This window comes from Papaver somniferum, chromosome 4 (assembly GCF_003573695.1).
Source record: "Papaver somniferum cultivar HN1 chromosome 4, ASM357369v1, whole genome shotgun sequence".
Lineage (NCBI taxonomy): Eukaryota > Viridiplantae > Streptophyta > Magnoliopsida > Ranunculales > Papaveraceae > Papaver > Papaver somniferum.
The window spans coordinates 149,705,589-149,720,703 of NC_039361.1; the positions used below are offsets into that span (position 1 = coordinate 149,705,589).

A 15,115-nucleotide genomic window follows, 5' to 3' on the forward strand; every position below is an offset into this window, starting at 1 on the left:
TTCTGAGACTGATATTGACAGTCTAGATTTTCCTTAAGGAATTTAATCGTGTTCGATCGAGCTATCTTTAATTAAAAGTACGTCGATACGAGATTCTCTCTGTCATGGACTGACGTAGCCTGTGTGGGTATTTTCATGCAGATCTCAATACTGGCACTTCGGGAGATTCATGCTACTCTTCTGAGAGTGAACACTTAATCGTCATGTCATGTCAATGATGAGAGTTCGGCTGAGAACATAGCACGGAAAATACTAGGCAAATCATGCATTAATTAATAATGTTGGTGTAGAATAGAAATCACAGAATATTTGGGATTGCTACTATGCGCACCATTCTGAGTGAATTTTATATACATTGAATTTCTCAATGAGCGAGGAGGATTTTTTTTTTTCGCACTCGTCACTTTTGAAATGGCTTTACCCCTTGCAGGGTGACAGCGCATTAAATACTGGTTTTACAATTTTAGCCTTGAACTAAAAACCACCATCAACAACTATCTTGGCCAAAAGCATGGCCATTACAGCCTTGACCACGGACTGGGTATCGTGGGGTCTCCAAGATAGGCCATAGCCACGGAGCCATGGCATTTCCATCGCATACTTGGCCATTTCCACGATGCCAAGGTCTTTCCCTTACAAGCTTGGCCACAGCCACAGTGCCATGGCATCACCAAACTTGGCCATGGCTTTTTCATACAATCTTGGATTCTGCCACGATGTTGTGGCATCACCAAGCTTAAACGTGGCTTTTACAAGCTTAGCCACGCCACAATTCCGTGGAATCACCAAGCTTGGGTACTACCACGGTGACGTGGCATCCCTAACATGATCATGGCCATAGCGCCATGACCATTCCTTTACAAGATTGTCCACGTCCACGCTGTCGTGGCATCACCAATCTTGGCCATATCTTTTAGTTTACAAGCTTAGTCATGGCAACGATTTCATGACATCACCAAGCTTGGATATATACACGGTACCATTGTCTTTCGTTTCTTACGGTATCACCAAGCATGTCCATGGCCATGGTTCATGACCTTTCTTTTGCAAGGTTGTCTACAAACATGGTGTCTTGGCATCACTAAACTTGCCTATATCCTTTTCTTTACAAGATTGTCCATGTCCACGGTGTCGTGGAATCACCAAGCTTGCCATAACCTTTTCTTTCCCATATTGGCCACGACCACGTTATCGTGGCGTCTCCAAGATGGGCCTTGGTCATAGACACGACGCTTTGGCCTTTCCCTTATAGTTTTTCCATGGCCTTTTCTTTGCAATTCTGTCCAAAACACCATGACCAAGCTTGGTCATGACCATGGTGCCATAGTATTTCATTTTGTAGTTTACCCACGACACCGCCAAGCGTGGACATGGCCATATTTCCATGGACTTTCCCTTTATGGCTTGGTCATGGACACAGTGTCATGACTTCTCTCTTTTCCACTTGGTCATGTCCACGGTGTCATGGCCTATATCATCTTGTTTGAGGCCTCTACTACGACGTCGTGGCCATGACCATCATTGTATTGGCATCTCTGAGTATCATTTTTCTCATAGCGCAGATCAATGCTCTAGTCATAATAATATGAATCATTCTTAGGCTCACTAATAAATGATTCTTCTAGAGACTTAGTGTCACCCCACTGAGACTAGATATTTAATCAGCTTATCCAGAGCTGACACTTGGTTGAAGCACATCATAGCCATGGATTGGCTAAGACAAGAGGTAGTCGATGAGTCCACTAATTCCTACGAGAAATGAAAACATGTCACTTGGGAGAATTTTCATGGGGTATTGGTATGGTAGTTTACAGCAACATGCGGCTGTGACAATATCCGATGATGAGGAAGTAGCAAGTAGTAGTGACGGTTAAAGAGCAGAAAGAAGAGTGATGGTCAACGGTCTTCCCTAACATATCAGACATGACTTCACTATACCTCCACGATCTCCATTTCATCATTCCTTCACTACCTCGACTACATACAAGGAAATGATGTGTGTCCATCATAATTACAAATAGACTCCTTTGTCTATTCAGAAATCAGAACATAACAAGCTTATCATTCAGAGATTTTGTTTTACTTAGTTTCGACAACCCTAAACACATAAATACATAACCACTAATTTCCTCAACTTTTTCTGCTCCCCCTTCCCTAAGATCAACTCATCTTCTCTCTTAGTGGCCAAATCAAGACGTGAATATCCATATTCTTGATTAAACTCATCTTGTGCGATTTTGATTTTCGAACCTAAAGAAAGTACTTTGACGGTACATTATTTACCCTGGTTACGATTTTTAGGTACAAACACTTGCACCTCCTACAAATTTGTTTGTTCCCCTGGTCAAATATCTGGTCGGAACATATGTTTATTGAAAAATAAAATTTTAATTTGTCCGAAGAATTAGTTTAGAAATAATTTTATAAGTGGTGTTGCATATGTTAGAGCGTTGCTCGGTCGAACTCGCAAGCATTGCCATCTCAAGCTTGTTTGTCAAGTTTGGTTGATCAAAACTATAAGCATTAATTTCTAATCTACTTATATCTATGTCTCGGATAGGATAGAATGTGTAGTTGAGTTTTAAACTTCACGGTGTTCATCGATTGAATACGAAGATCTACTGAGGAGAGCTTGAAGGAACTCCATCAACAAAAGGTATGTGGAGACTAAAACTTATTTATCACTCGGAAGTCTATTTTATTCTATCTCCTAATGAGACTAAGTCGTATAGCTATATAGACTTTTATATTATACACATTTGATATTTCGAGCTGAGTTTAACCCGGTTATCTATTTCTCGAAATATGTGTTGGAAGCTTTTTGCTTTAGTTATGTTAATCATATTCTTGACGAGTTTAGTTGGAAACAATTTATTTGTTGGAAACTAAATAATAAGTCAAAAAATGATCATGTGAAAATTGCCTTGAAACATCTTACATGATTTGTGTGAGACAATCATTTGATGTCGACTTGGAAAGTTTCGTATTGATTATTCGATCACTTGAAAATTACTTATAAGCTAATAGTTTGTGTGAGACATCTATTGTCGTCTTCTAAGGATGTTTCAATGATTGAAATGGGAGTTTAGAACAAATACCTTGTCTGGATACAACCCAGTATGCGTACCTAGTATGCAAACTGTTTTGGTATGATTCAGGTCCGGGAACCTTGTTTGCATACCTAGTATGCGAACGGTTTTACTGTTAAAGTCCGGGATGCGGACGGTTCTACCTGAGTTAAGGTCCGGGACAGCAGTATGCGTACCTGATGCAGGGCATACTACAATTCCAGAAGATTCCGCTTAGAGGTTTGGCTTCCATGGTTTCCTAGTTTCAGTCTTTCTTATTTTTAGGATTCTTTTAGATTTCCTTTTAGTTTTCTGTTTCCTAGTTTAGTTATTCTTCAAGCCTATATAAAGGCTAGATTAAGTCTTGTAAGAGCTATCTATTACTCAATCAAATTATTAAACACAAAACTTATCTTTCTCTTATTGCTTGAATTCTCTTCTCTTCTTGCTTATAGCAATCTAGTATTGCTTTCTTTTACCTTGTTCCACATTAGTTGGTATCAACCGGCTTCGTTTTAGGTTTTCATCCTATAACTTGATCCTTTACATCGCTTCCGCAACACCTTTCAGTCCTTTTTTAGTTCCTTTTCGTATTCAAAAAACAAAAAAAAAATAAGAAAAATATGACTGCTCAACCAGTTACTCTAGCAGCAATCGAAGCTCACATCAAATCTCATACCGAGATTTTGGCAAAAAACATTACTGAAGCTCTTGAGAAGTCCATGGAGGACAAATTAGGGTTAAGAGATACCAAGCTTGAAACCATGCAGAATCAACTTTTGAAGGTTGCAAAACATATAAATCTATATTTGGATATGCCTGAGCTTGTAGACTTAGAAGGAAAAACTAAAGAAGATATACTTCAGTTTTTACAGAATGATGAAGTACCTGAAGATGTATTGCGTACTTTAAGTATTAAGAAACTGTATGAAGGTTTCATAGGTCATTCAAAGAAGAAGATAGTTTCTCCTGCACTTGACAGTGATGATGAAGATGAACGTGAGAACGATCTAGAGAAGAATTGGATTGAAGAACGACGTTTAAAAACTGGTCACAACCCTTACAGTTCTTTACCAGAATATAAACTAAAAGCTGATATTCCCAACTTCTCTGGAAATTTTCGTATTGAAGAACTAACTGATTGGTTCTTTGAGGTAGAAGCTTTTTTCGAATTCATGGAGGTCCCTGAAGATTCTAAGGTTAAACTTGTGACATACAAACTCAAAGGAGGAGCTGCAGCTTGGTGGAATAAGATCTGTGATGATCGTAGAAACGCTAACAAACCGAAAATACGTACTTGGAAACGTATGAAAACTTTGATCAGGGATAAGTTCTTACCTAGAGACTTTATGCAGCAACTTTTCATCAAATTACAAAACATTCAGCAGGGGGCACGAACTGTTGAAGAATATGTGTCAGATTTTTATAATTTGGTCGCACGAAATCAACTCAAAGAATCTGAAGAACAGTTAGTTGCAAGATTCATTGAGGGACTGAATAGATTAATACAAAATGGTATGACTCATTCAGTTTTTACTATGGTCGAAGCTGTGCAGCAAGCTATTAAGATAGAAAATCGTCTTATTCGTTCTTCTAGGATTTATCCATCCAGACAAGGGCGTTATCAAAATACTTACAGGGGTACCAATTCATCTCAAAACTTTTCTCCAGATACTGTTTGAATATTCCCAGCCTCCTTATGATGATGTTAGCCATTCACATCGACAACCTAGCCATATTGTGCCTTATACTCCACCTCTGGCTACACCTATCTTAGCCAATCCAGTTGATCTTCAGCCGGGTCAGCAGTCTCACTCTCTGCAACCAACTCCTCCTACTACAGGGAATCGGTTTCATAACAGGCAACAACAATTTCCACCGCAACAGCGAGCTAATAATGCTTATACAAAATTTCGTGGAGATAAGTGCAATAAATGTCAGCAATCGGGGCACACTTCTAGTGATTGTCGGAAATTCAATGCTTTGATTGGTGAACCTCAGTTCATTAATGAAGTCACTGGTGCGCTTAATGAGTTCGAAGATGAAGACTCACCTGGTGATGACGACGAGTTTGTTGGGATGATTCGTCCATTATTTCTTACTCAACAATGCAAGTCTCAGAGACACAGTATTTTTAAATCAAGATGTTATATTGGGGGTAAAATCTGCAAGATGATAATTGATAGTGGCAGTGTGGATAATTATATTGCTGATCACGTAGTTAAGAAGCTTGAACTACCAGTAACTTCTCATCCAGAACCTTACACTGTAGGATGGGTTAATGCCTCTAGCACACAGAAGATTACTCTTCAGTGTTATGTGTCATTCTCTTTTGAGGGTTATGAAGACACAGTTCTATGTGATGTCATTAATATGACGGCAACCCATCTTCTTCTTGGCAGACCTTGGCAATACGATCTTCACGCGGTTCACAATGGATTCGAGAATACTTACACTTTTGTTCATAATGGGAAAACCAAGGTTCTTAGTCCATCCAATTCCACTTCAAACTCTTGTGCGCAGACTGATGCTGTCGTAGCCACTTTATTCGTTCTTTGCACCCACAATTCTTTACATTCCCATGAAGATTCTAAGCCTATGATTGAGTTGCCTGCAAAGGTGAAGCCCTTATTATTTCAATATAATGTTTTATTTCCAGATGAACTACCAACTGCATTACCTCCTTTACGGAATATTCAACACTATCGATTTTATTCCTGGAGCCTCTTTACCAAACCAAGCACACTATCGCTTGAGTCCTGCTGAGCATGAGATATTACAGGGACAGGTAAATGATTTGCTTACAAAGGGTTTGATACGACCTAGCAACAGTCCTTGTGCCAGTCCTGCCTTCTTGGTTAGTAAAAAAGACAATGGATGGAGGATGTGTATCGATTGCAAGCATTAAATCGCATCACCATTCCTTATAGATTTCCGATCCCGCGTATTGATGATATGATTTTTACTGTCGGGCTCTATTATTTTTACTAAGTTGGATTTACGCAGTGGTTACCACCAAATACGCATTCGAGGTGGAGATGAGTGGAAAACATTCAAGACACGTGAAGGTTTATATGAATGGCTGGTCATGCCATTTGGGTTATCTAATGCACCTAGTACTTTTATGCGACTTATGAATCAGGTTCTCCAACCCTTTCTCAGTAAATTTGTTATTGTCTATTTTGATGACATACTAATTTTTAGTCGCAGTGAGCCAGAACACCTCCAACATCTTTCACAAGTGTTTCAAGTTCTTGCTGACAACTCTTTATATGTTAATTTGAAGAAGTGTACCTTCATGGCTTCTTCAGTAACATTTTTGGGATATGTGATTTCTACTGATGGTATTCATGTCGATCCTTCTAAAGTTCAAGCAATTGAAGATTGGCCAGTTCCTACTTCTATTCGTGATGTTCGTAGTTTTCATGGTTTGGCTTCTTTCTATCGAAGATTTGTGAAGAACTTTAGCTCTATTTCTGCACCTTTGACTGACTGTCTCAAGAAGGAGAAGTTTGAGTGGACGGAAGCAATGGATAAAAGCTTTATTCTTCTTAAAGAAAAGCTTTGTACGGCACCAATTCTTGCACTTCCGAATTTCAACAAGCCTTTTGAAATAGATTGTGATGCATCTGTTGTTGGTATTGGTGCAGTATTATCACAGGAGGGTCATCCAATTGCATATTAAGTGAGAAGAATTCAGATGCACAAAAGAAATGGTCTACATATGAATTAGAGTTATTGGCTCTTGTTCAATCTCTTAAGCAGTGGCATACTTATCTTATACATAGGGAATTTGTTGTCAACACTGACAACCATGCTTTGAAGTTTTTGAATACTTCTGCTAAAGTTAACAGAATGCATGATCGATGGCTTTCCACACTCAACAAATACACTTTCTCCGTGAGACATAAAAGTGGCAAATTGAATCAAGTTGTGATGCCTTAAGTAGAAGAAGTCATCTATTAACTACAATTCGTAATGAGAGTTATGCATTTGACTATATCAAAGACATTTATCCAGAAGATGAAGATTTTGGCAAACTATGGGATCAATGCAGTTCTCAAACTCATGGGGTTGATGATTTTCTTATACAAGAAGGTTTTCTTTTTAAAGGGAATCGATTATGTATTCCTCAAGGGTCTTTACGTTTACATCTTATGCGAGAATTACATGGCAGTGGTCTTGGTGGTCATTTTGGGAGAGATAAAACCATTGCCCTGATTGAAGAAAGATATTTCTGGCCATCTTTGAAACGTGATGTACAAAAGTTCGTACAAAAATGCATGGTCTGTCAGAGAGCAAAGGGTACAATTCAAAATACCGGGTTGTATACTCCTTTACCAGTTTCTGATGCACCTTGGGTTGATATAAGTATGGATTTTAGACTTGGTTTACCTCGTACTGCTAGAGGTAATGATTCTGTTATGGTCGTAGTTGATCGTTACTCTAAAATGGCTCACTTCGTGGCTTGTAATAAATCAACTGACGCTTCTAATGTTGCTTCTTTGTTCTTTAAAGAAGTAGTAAGATTGCATGGGGTTCCAAAGTCTATCACTTCTGACAGAGATACCAAATTTTTGAGTTATTTCTGGAAAAGTTTATGGATGCGCTTAGGCACAGTTCTACAATTCAGCACAACTTCACATCCGCAAACTGATGGACAGACTGAGGTTATTGATAGATCACTTGGGAATTTGATTAGAGTTAAGTGCCTGGATAATAGTAAGCAGTGGGATGTGTTATTGCCACATATGGAATTCGCTTTCAACACTTCTGTGAATCGTTCTACTGGGAAAACTCCATTTGAGATTGTGTACTCTAAAGTACCTAATCATACTCTTGATTTGGTAGCCTTACCCACCACACAGAGTACAAACACTGCAGCCGACTCTTTTGTAGACAAAGCAACTGAATTACATAATGAAGTAAAATCTAAATTGGAGAAGTCCAATTCTAAATATAAAGAGGATGCTGATAAACACAAGAGGTTTAAAACCTTCAAGGAAGGGGAGCTCGTGATGATACATCTAAGAAAAGAGAGATTTCCAGTGGGTACTTATAACAAAACCAAGATGAAGAAATATGGTCCTTTCAAGGTTTTAAAGAAGATCAATGATGATGCTTATGTTATTGATCTACCAAATGATTGGAATATCTCCAACACATTTAATGTTCAAGAGATTTTTACGTTTCATGGTGACAATGAACTTCTGGTTTGTTTGGACAACTCGAGGACGAGCTTTACTCTAGAAGGGGGGACTGATGCAGGGCATACTACAATTCCAGAAGATTCCGCTTAGAGGTTTGGCTTCCATGGTTTCCTATTTTCAGTCTTTCTTATTTTTAGGATTCTTTTAGATTTCCTTTTAGTTTTCTGTTTCCTAGTTTAGTTATTCTTCAAGCCTATATAAAGGCTAGATTAAGTCTTGTAAGAGCTATCTATTACTCAATCAAATTATTAAACACAAAACTTATCTTTCTCTTCTTTATTGAATTCTCTTCTCTTCTTGCTTATAGAAATCCAGTATTGCTTTCTTTTACCTTGTTCCACATTAGTACCCGTTAGCAAACTGCTGGACAAGACCAAAGTACGAAAGTTATAGTTTGTGTACCTGTTTGCAAACTTAGTGGTTAAAGTTCTAAAATCGGTTAATTATGTTTTCATACTCATGAACAAATACATTTATGAATTAAGGAAGGCAATCTTTGCAAACTGTGGCTTAATTTTCATGAATTGATTCTTACGAATCAATCCGATTTTGATTCAATTGGTTCATATATATCTTTATGAAATAGTGAATAATTGAACAACTTTATTTGAAACACAATTAGATTCATTTGATTATATTTCATGATTGATTGATCATCATAGTTGATGTATAAGTGTAAGATGAATGTGGGTAAGACAAGAGTGTTCATATGCCTAAATTCGGTTAACTATTTTGAGCCAACTCAGTACACACGTTTAGGTACGGTTACCTATATCTAAATGAAGGTATATTTAATTTATGTGTAAAAAGCTAAGACCATATAACGTTAGGGAGATATTGCTTTGGTTTTAAGCATACTTAGCTTGAATCTTAAATCCGATTTTCATCTAACGGTGAATATTGAATGCTTTGTTACTAAGCTATCTTAGTTGTGACTGAAAGTAAACCCTCATTTGAAAGACTATATAAGGGAGAACTCTAGAAAATGGAAAACCTAATCCCAGCACTTTCCTGTGTCCTAGTTGCGACTAGAGACGATTCTCCTTTAACCTAGGTTTTTACAAAACCATTATAGGTTAACAACTTGAAGACTTCATTTGGGATTCGTAAATTCAAACCCAACTATTTTCTCTGTAGTTGCGTGTTATGGTCTTACTTGTTCTATCGTATTGAGTTATATCTTCTCTAAGATTTGATCGAGATTTATCTCCAATAAGTAAGATATAAAAAATAATCACAAATCTCTTTGTCTCATTCTCTGTGATTCCGCAATAACTTCTTCTACTACCATATAGTTAAGTTATTGTGAGGTGATTAATATTTCTAGGCTGCTCTTCGGGAGTATAAGAACGGATTATCAATTGGTTCATGTTCACCTTGATTTATCAAAAGACGGAACAAAAACTTCATAGGTACTTCTGTGGAGGCATATTTATATATGAGAATATACTTATCTGTGCGAGACAGATTTTTTTATAAGTTTTCGACTTTGGGTCGTAACTCTTAGTTGTGGGTGAGATCATCTAAGGGAATCAAGTGCGCAGAATCCAGCATGGTTCAAGAGGCGTAAGGAACGCGACTGTACCTTAATCGGTGTGAGACTTGGTTAGGGCTCAACTACATTCCAGTCCGAAGTTAACTTGTAGTAGGCTAGTGTCTGTAGTGGCTTAATACAGTGTGGTGTTCAAATCTGGACTATGTCCCGAGGTTTTTCTGTACTTGCGGTTTCCTCGTTAACAAAACTTCTGGTGTCTGTGTTATTTATTTTCCGCATTATATTTGTTTATATAATTGAAATATCACATGTTGTGCATAGATCAATCAATTGGTAAATCCGAACTTGATTGTTGGATAATAATTGATTGGAACTTGGGCATTGGTCTTTGGTGTTATCCAAGTTATTTCTCATATCAATCGGGCTCACAGATTTCTATCTGTTCGATTGCAGATTGTATTGAGAAATTGACATATAACTCTTTGATCTATTTCTTGATTGAGCTCGCTTTTAAGTTGGTGCTCTCGGAATTATATTGGAGTTAGTCCATACATATTTCTGAACGAACTATTCGGCGTGGTTGTTATACCCCCGCTTTTTCAGCATAAGCTTGTTGGTCTGAAATTACTAGGACTCTTGGAGTTTGGACTTTATAGATAAAAAAGAAGGGTGTCATTAAACTCTTTCAAGATGTAACCAGTTTGGTTTCGACGTTACTCTTTCGAGATGTTACTCTTTCAGATGTAATCAGTTTAGGTTTCGATTTATAGTACAATGGTAATACACATTCATTTCTTCTATAGAGTAAGCGTAAGGTAGGGGATTCTGCTCCTATAAGAAATGGTTGGGTTCCTTATTTTCTTCAATGTTATCTATAGATATGGTCGAAATGAACTTTGTTACTGCGAACAATAGTTGATCAACTACAGACAGGGCAAAATTTAACTTTGCTATTAAGGAAACGGTTGATCAGCATTGAAGCTGGTCTAGCTGGTTGAATTAGAAATGTAAATAATACCCGAAAATACTCGGTCTGCCTATACCGAGCATGCATGTATCGATAGGATCCCAACGGCTGTTACATCCTGCTACGTGCAACATGGTGTGGTTAGATTAAACGTGCGGGATCAAGCTTTTCATAAAATTTAATAGCATGATTTGGTACTCGCCCAAACCACCCCTCCTTGGCATATGTTTGAGTTGCATGGCCCAATAACCTGGTTTCTTAACTATCGAGTATGTCTAATCCCTGAAATATAGCCATCATGAAAACATATTTGGGAAACATCGTATTCTACTTTCAATATCTTTGAAAGAAAAAATTTATATAAGTAGAAAAACATAATATATCAAGTGTTAGAGTGATACACAAACAAGGGTCTTTTCAAGGTAGAGAAGGAAGTTGGGATCTCATACCGAATAGGTTTCTAATCAAGAAAGCGAACCTTTTTAAGAGGTTTGGTACCACGTTAGCTAGATTATTATGCATTTTGGCTATCTTCTTGCTCCCATATAAATCCAGATCCAAGCAAGGAATTTTATTTATGTTATTATAAGATTTTCTTTGGTTGATTATCTTTCTGTAAATTTTCAAGATTTTTACGGTTTATTTTTATTATCTACACATTAAATGCTTTAGCCTTCGCCTTTGTCGGTGATTCTTGTCTTCTCCTTAACGGTGATTCATTTTTATCTTGATGGTTTTTGTTTTTCACTAGATGGATTCTCAAGTGCAAAACTTATATTTAAAAGAATAAAATTACTTTGAGTACTTTCAACCACAATTCTACGAGTATTTGTACACGTTATTAAAATTTTATATGTATAAAAAACTCATAGCTTATTTGATTTGCCTGAATTAACTAATAGAATGAGCTCAGGGTCTCAAAATACATTTTTACCTGGCTTGTCCATCCTGATAAATTTATTTAGGTATGAGGCCAGGCTGCACGGCCTTACCCAATTTACACCTCTAGGCTGATCTGTTCAGGGGAGTTTGATCGCAGTTATGCCGTTAAAAAAAATGACAAAGCAGTTTTACCATCACTGGCGTGGAAGAAAACGGTCGAATCATATTTTTGTGAGTTATATTATTTTATTCTTTTCATGGAAGAAAACCAAAATAAAACGAAACTTAATAATTTATACTCCATGTACGTTTTTCTTGTCTTAAATAAAAAAAACATATTTTGGTATCTCAAATAAATAGATCAGATTACGTTTGAGTCTTCTTCACGCTAAATGGATGAGGAGGAGAAGTGTCTGTCTACCTTCGATAAACCAGCACTATAAAGAACCAACCCCTTGTCATTACATTTTCATCTCCGAAAAACTCAACACTCTCTCTGTTTCCTCCTCCTTCCATCCTTCCTGTAATCTCTCTATTCTTTAATTTCTAGATGGATTTAGTGACATCTTCAACATGGGGTTTCTAAATTCATCTTGATTTTATTGAGAGAACCAAGTTGGAAGTTGAAAATTTTCATTCAGACAGATTTTTACATTCATAAAATATGGAGAAAATGAATTTTGTTAAGAATGGTATTATCAGATTACCTCCTGGTTTTCGATTTCATCCAACTGATGAAGAACTTGTTGTTCAATATCTAAGAAGAAAGGTTTTTCTGTGCCCATTACCTGCTTCAATCATACCTGAAATTGATGTTTCCAAGTTTGATCCTTGGGATTTACCAGGTAAATTCCTGTTCCGGTTTTCCTAGAACCAATAATATTTTCTTGGAGTTTTTTTTTTTTTTTTTTTTTTGATAATAATGTAATTCCTGTTTGTTTCTTGTGTAGGTGACTGGGAACAGGAGAGGTATTATTTCAGTACAAGAGAAGCTAAATATAGGAATGGAAACAGAACCAATAGGGCTACTGGTTCTGGATACTGGAAAGCTACTGGTTTAGACAAACAAATTTTAGTTTCAAAGGGTAATGTAATTGTAGGAATGAAAAAAACACTTGTTTTCTATAGAGGTAAACCTCCAAGTGGTACTAGAACTGACTGGATTATGCATGAATATCGTCTTGCCGGTGCCGGTACAAAACTTGCCAGCAATCAAGTGAGTAGCAGTGCAACAACTCTTTATCTGTCTCCCTCTAGCTGTTGGGTTCTTTGCAGCTTAACTAATTTTCTTGCAAACTTAATAAAACCAAATCTGCATAGCAATTCACTTGCTTAAGCACCCATTTTTAGAAATGCACTACTAAGATTATGTTCTTGCACTTGTTTGTAGAGTTCAAAGGTACACATGGAGGAGGATTGGGTACTCTGTAGAATATTTCTAAAGAAGCGGAACTCGAAAAATGGCGAGGATGTGATCACTAATGGGTTGGTCACTAAACCAGTTGATTTTACTGATTTTATGAACCAAGACAGGACTGTTGTTGTTAGACCTGCATCTTCGACCTCGTCTTCGTCGGCATCAAGTGGTGTTACCACCGACGTCACGTCTACGGCATCTGATAGTGATGAGAACAATAGCTGCAATAGTATGTCTTCATTTCCTTGTAGGAAAAAGCCATGAAAAGTGTTTTATTTTTTTCTCTTTTTCTTTTTCTTCTAAATTTATTTTTAAGAGTCTGTGTATCAGGAATGAATTGGTTATGGAATACAACCATGACCCAATCAGAAATAACCAATCCCCGCATTAACTCTAGTTTCAATCACTCTTTTTGGTTCTTTTCTTATTGTTTTTTGAGTTATTTCTTAAGAAACAAGAGAACCCTACAAGACAACAATTACCATGAAAATGCCTTGGTTTTTGTTAGGAGAAGTAGTTAAATATGAGAAATGGGTGCATTGTAAGCAAACCCAAAGTCATAAATTGGGATTGAGTGACATGCATGTTCATTATGAGACCCTAAAACTGCAACAAAGGAGAAGTTATAGCACTTATTACACTCAAGTCTACAGAGCTACTTATTATTCTTTTTATCAAAAAGTTTGATAATTTTATAAGGAAGATGCTCTATATAAAGGAAAAGAAAGATAAGAGGAAAAAAGAAGAGGAATCTATTAAAGGAAAAATGAAGGAAAGATTTGTTTATCACTTGAAAAATTATGGCAAAGACAAACTTTTTGGCAACCACAAAGAGGAAAAGTTTGAAAACAATAACATGTTGCACATGGGATTCACTTAAGACTCTCTTTGTTAAAGTGATTTATTCTCAAAAGAACTTCATACCAAAATACATGTACATGTTCAAATGCACAAGCAATTTGGAATTGGAATACTCTTTCAGTTGATTCCACGTAAAATTGTTTTCGCGTTGGATTTCAATTCTAGAAAGAGATGCCAAAGATAAGTAAATTCCGAAGAAGAAATGGTGAGGAACTTCTGAAAGAAACAGTCTCTCAGATGTTAACAGAAATCGAACCTCGACTATGGTGCAACAAAATCAATGAAATGCATTATGTTCTGCAAGAAATGTAACTTATTTGAGGTAAGAATATTAAAATGCATGAATGTTTGCCATACATACAGCACATTATAAAGAAACATAACACAAAAATGATAATGCTTTGCAATTATGATTCCCAACTTCACGTAAAGATTTAAAAACAGGACAATCAACAGAGGAGATTCTATCTCATTATTAGTCAATGACTCTGCTGCATCAAATGCTTTGAATTTTTGCTAGATTTTTTTTTGTTAAAATGCAGTGCGTAAGAAATATAATCATAATAAACAAATGATTTGTATCAGATATTCATGATGATTTAGTGCTTTAGATTAAGATAAGAATAAAGGGAAAAACTATGCAATAATTATCACATCAACACTTTCTGTAAGTTTTTTTTAACAGTTGGCAACTTTGAATTGTTACTTTGTTAGGAGCATAAGCATAGACTCACTAACCAAGTTATACTAAACAGAAACAGCAAGTGTACAGAAGAAGCAAGCTTGTGAGCTGTGACTAGCTAAATTAGGCGTCTGGATACACAATTTCTATCTGCCTATCATGTTTAGGATCTCAACCTACACTAATTCAGTCTCAGTCTCTAATTCAATTTCGCGAAACTTTTCCAAGGCAGACACCCAAGTCAGTCAAAGTTGAAGACTTTCCAAGTAGAAGATGTTCCGGCATGAGCAATCAACCGAATCAAACTATCATAACCATCCAAAGCCATGACAACAGGAACATGATGTTATCAAAAGACCACATCAAGTTTTTGGGGTCAAGATGAAACTCTTCAGGGGCAACTGACATGTGTAATGCAGAGAGTGGAAGGACGGTTAATCACTGTCTAATGTGAGATTAGAGATTAATTAAACCCTAAAAATAACAGTTAACAGACAAACATGGCAGAATCACACAGATTAAAAAAATGAAAA

General features: G+C 36.7%; 1 protein-coding gene across 1 annotated transcript; it reads left to right on the forward strand.

Moving 5' to 3' along the window:
* The first annotated feature begins 12,011 nt into the window (after positions 1–12,011).
* LOC113271553 (NAC domain-containing protein 83-like) lies at positions 12,012–13,445 on the forward strand. Its single transcript, XM_026521451.1, has 3 exons — positions 12,012–12,467; positions 12,573–12,838; positions 13,013–13,445. Exons 1-3 carry the CDS (start codon positions 12,287–12,289, stop codon positions 13,301–13,303), a joined length of 738 nt encoding a protein of 245 aa, XP_026377236.1. The 5' UTR covers positions 12,012–12,286; the 3' UTR covers positions 13,304–13,445.
* Positions 13,446–15,115: the final 1,670 nt, after the last annotated feature.

Excerpts from the sequence above, each read along its gene's own strand:
- LOC113271553 (XM_026521451.1), top strand. The coding sequence starts at position 12,287 with ATGGAGAAAATGAATTTTGTTAAGAATGGTATTATCAGATTACCTCCT. Across the intron at positions 12,468-12,572 it reads TGATCCTTGGGATTTACCAG|GTGACTGGGAACAGGAGAGG; the intron begins GTAAATTCCTGT and ends TTTCTTGTGTAG. Across the intron at positions 12,839-13,012 it reads CAAAACTTGCCAGCAATCAA|AGTTCAAAGGTACACATGGA; the intron begins GTGAGTAGCAGT and ends ACTTGTTTGTAG.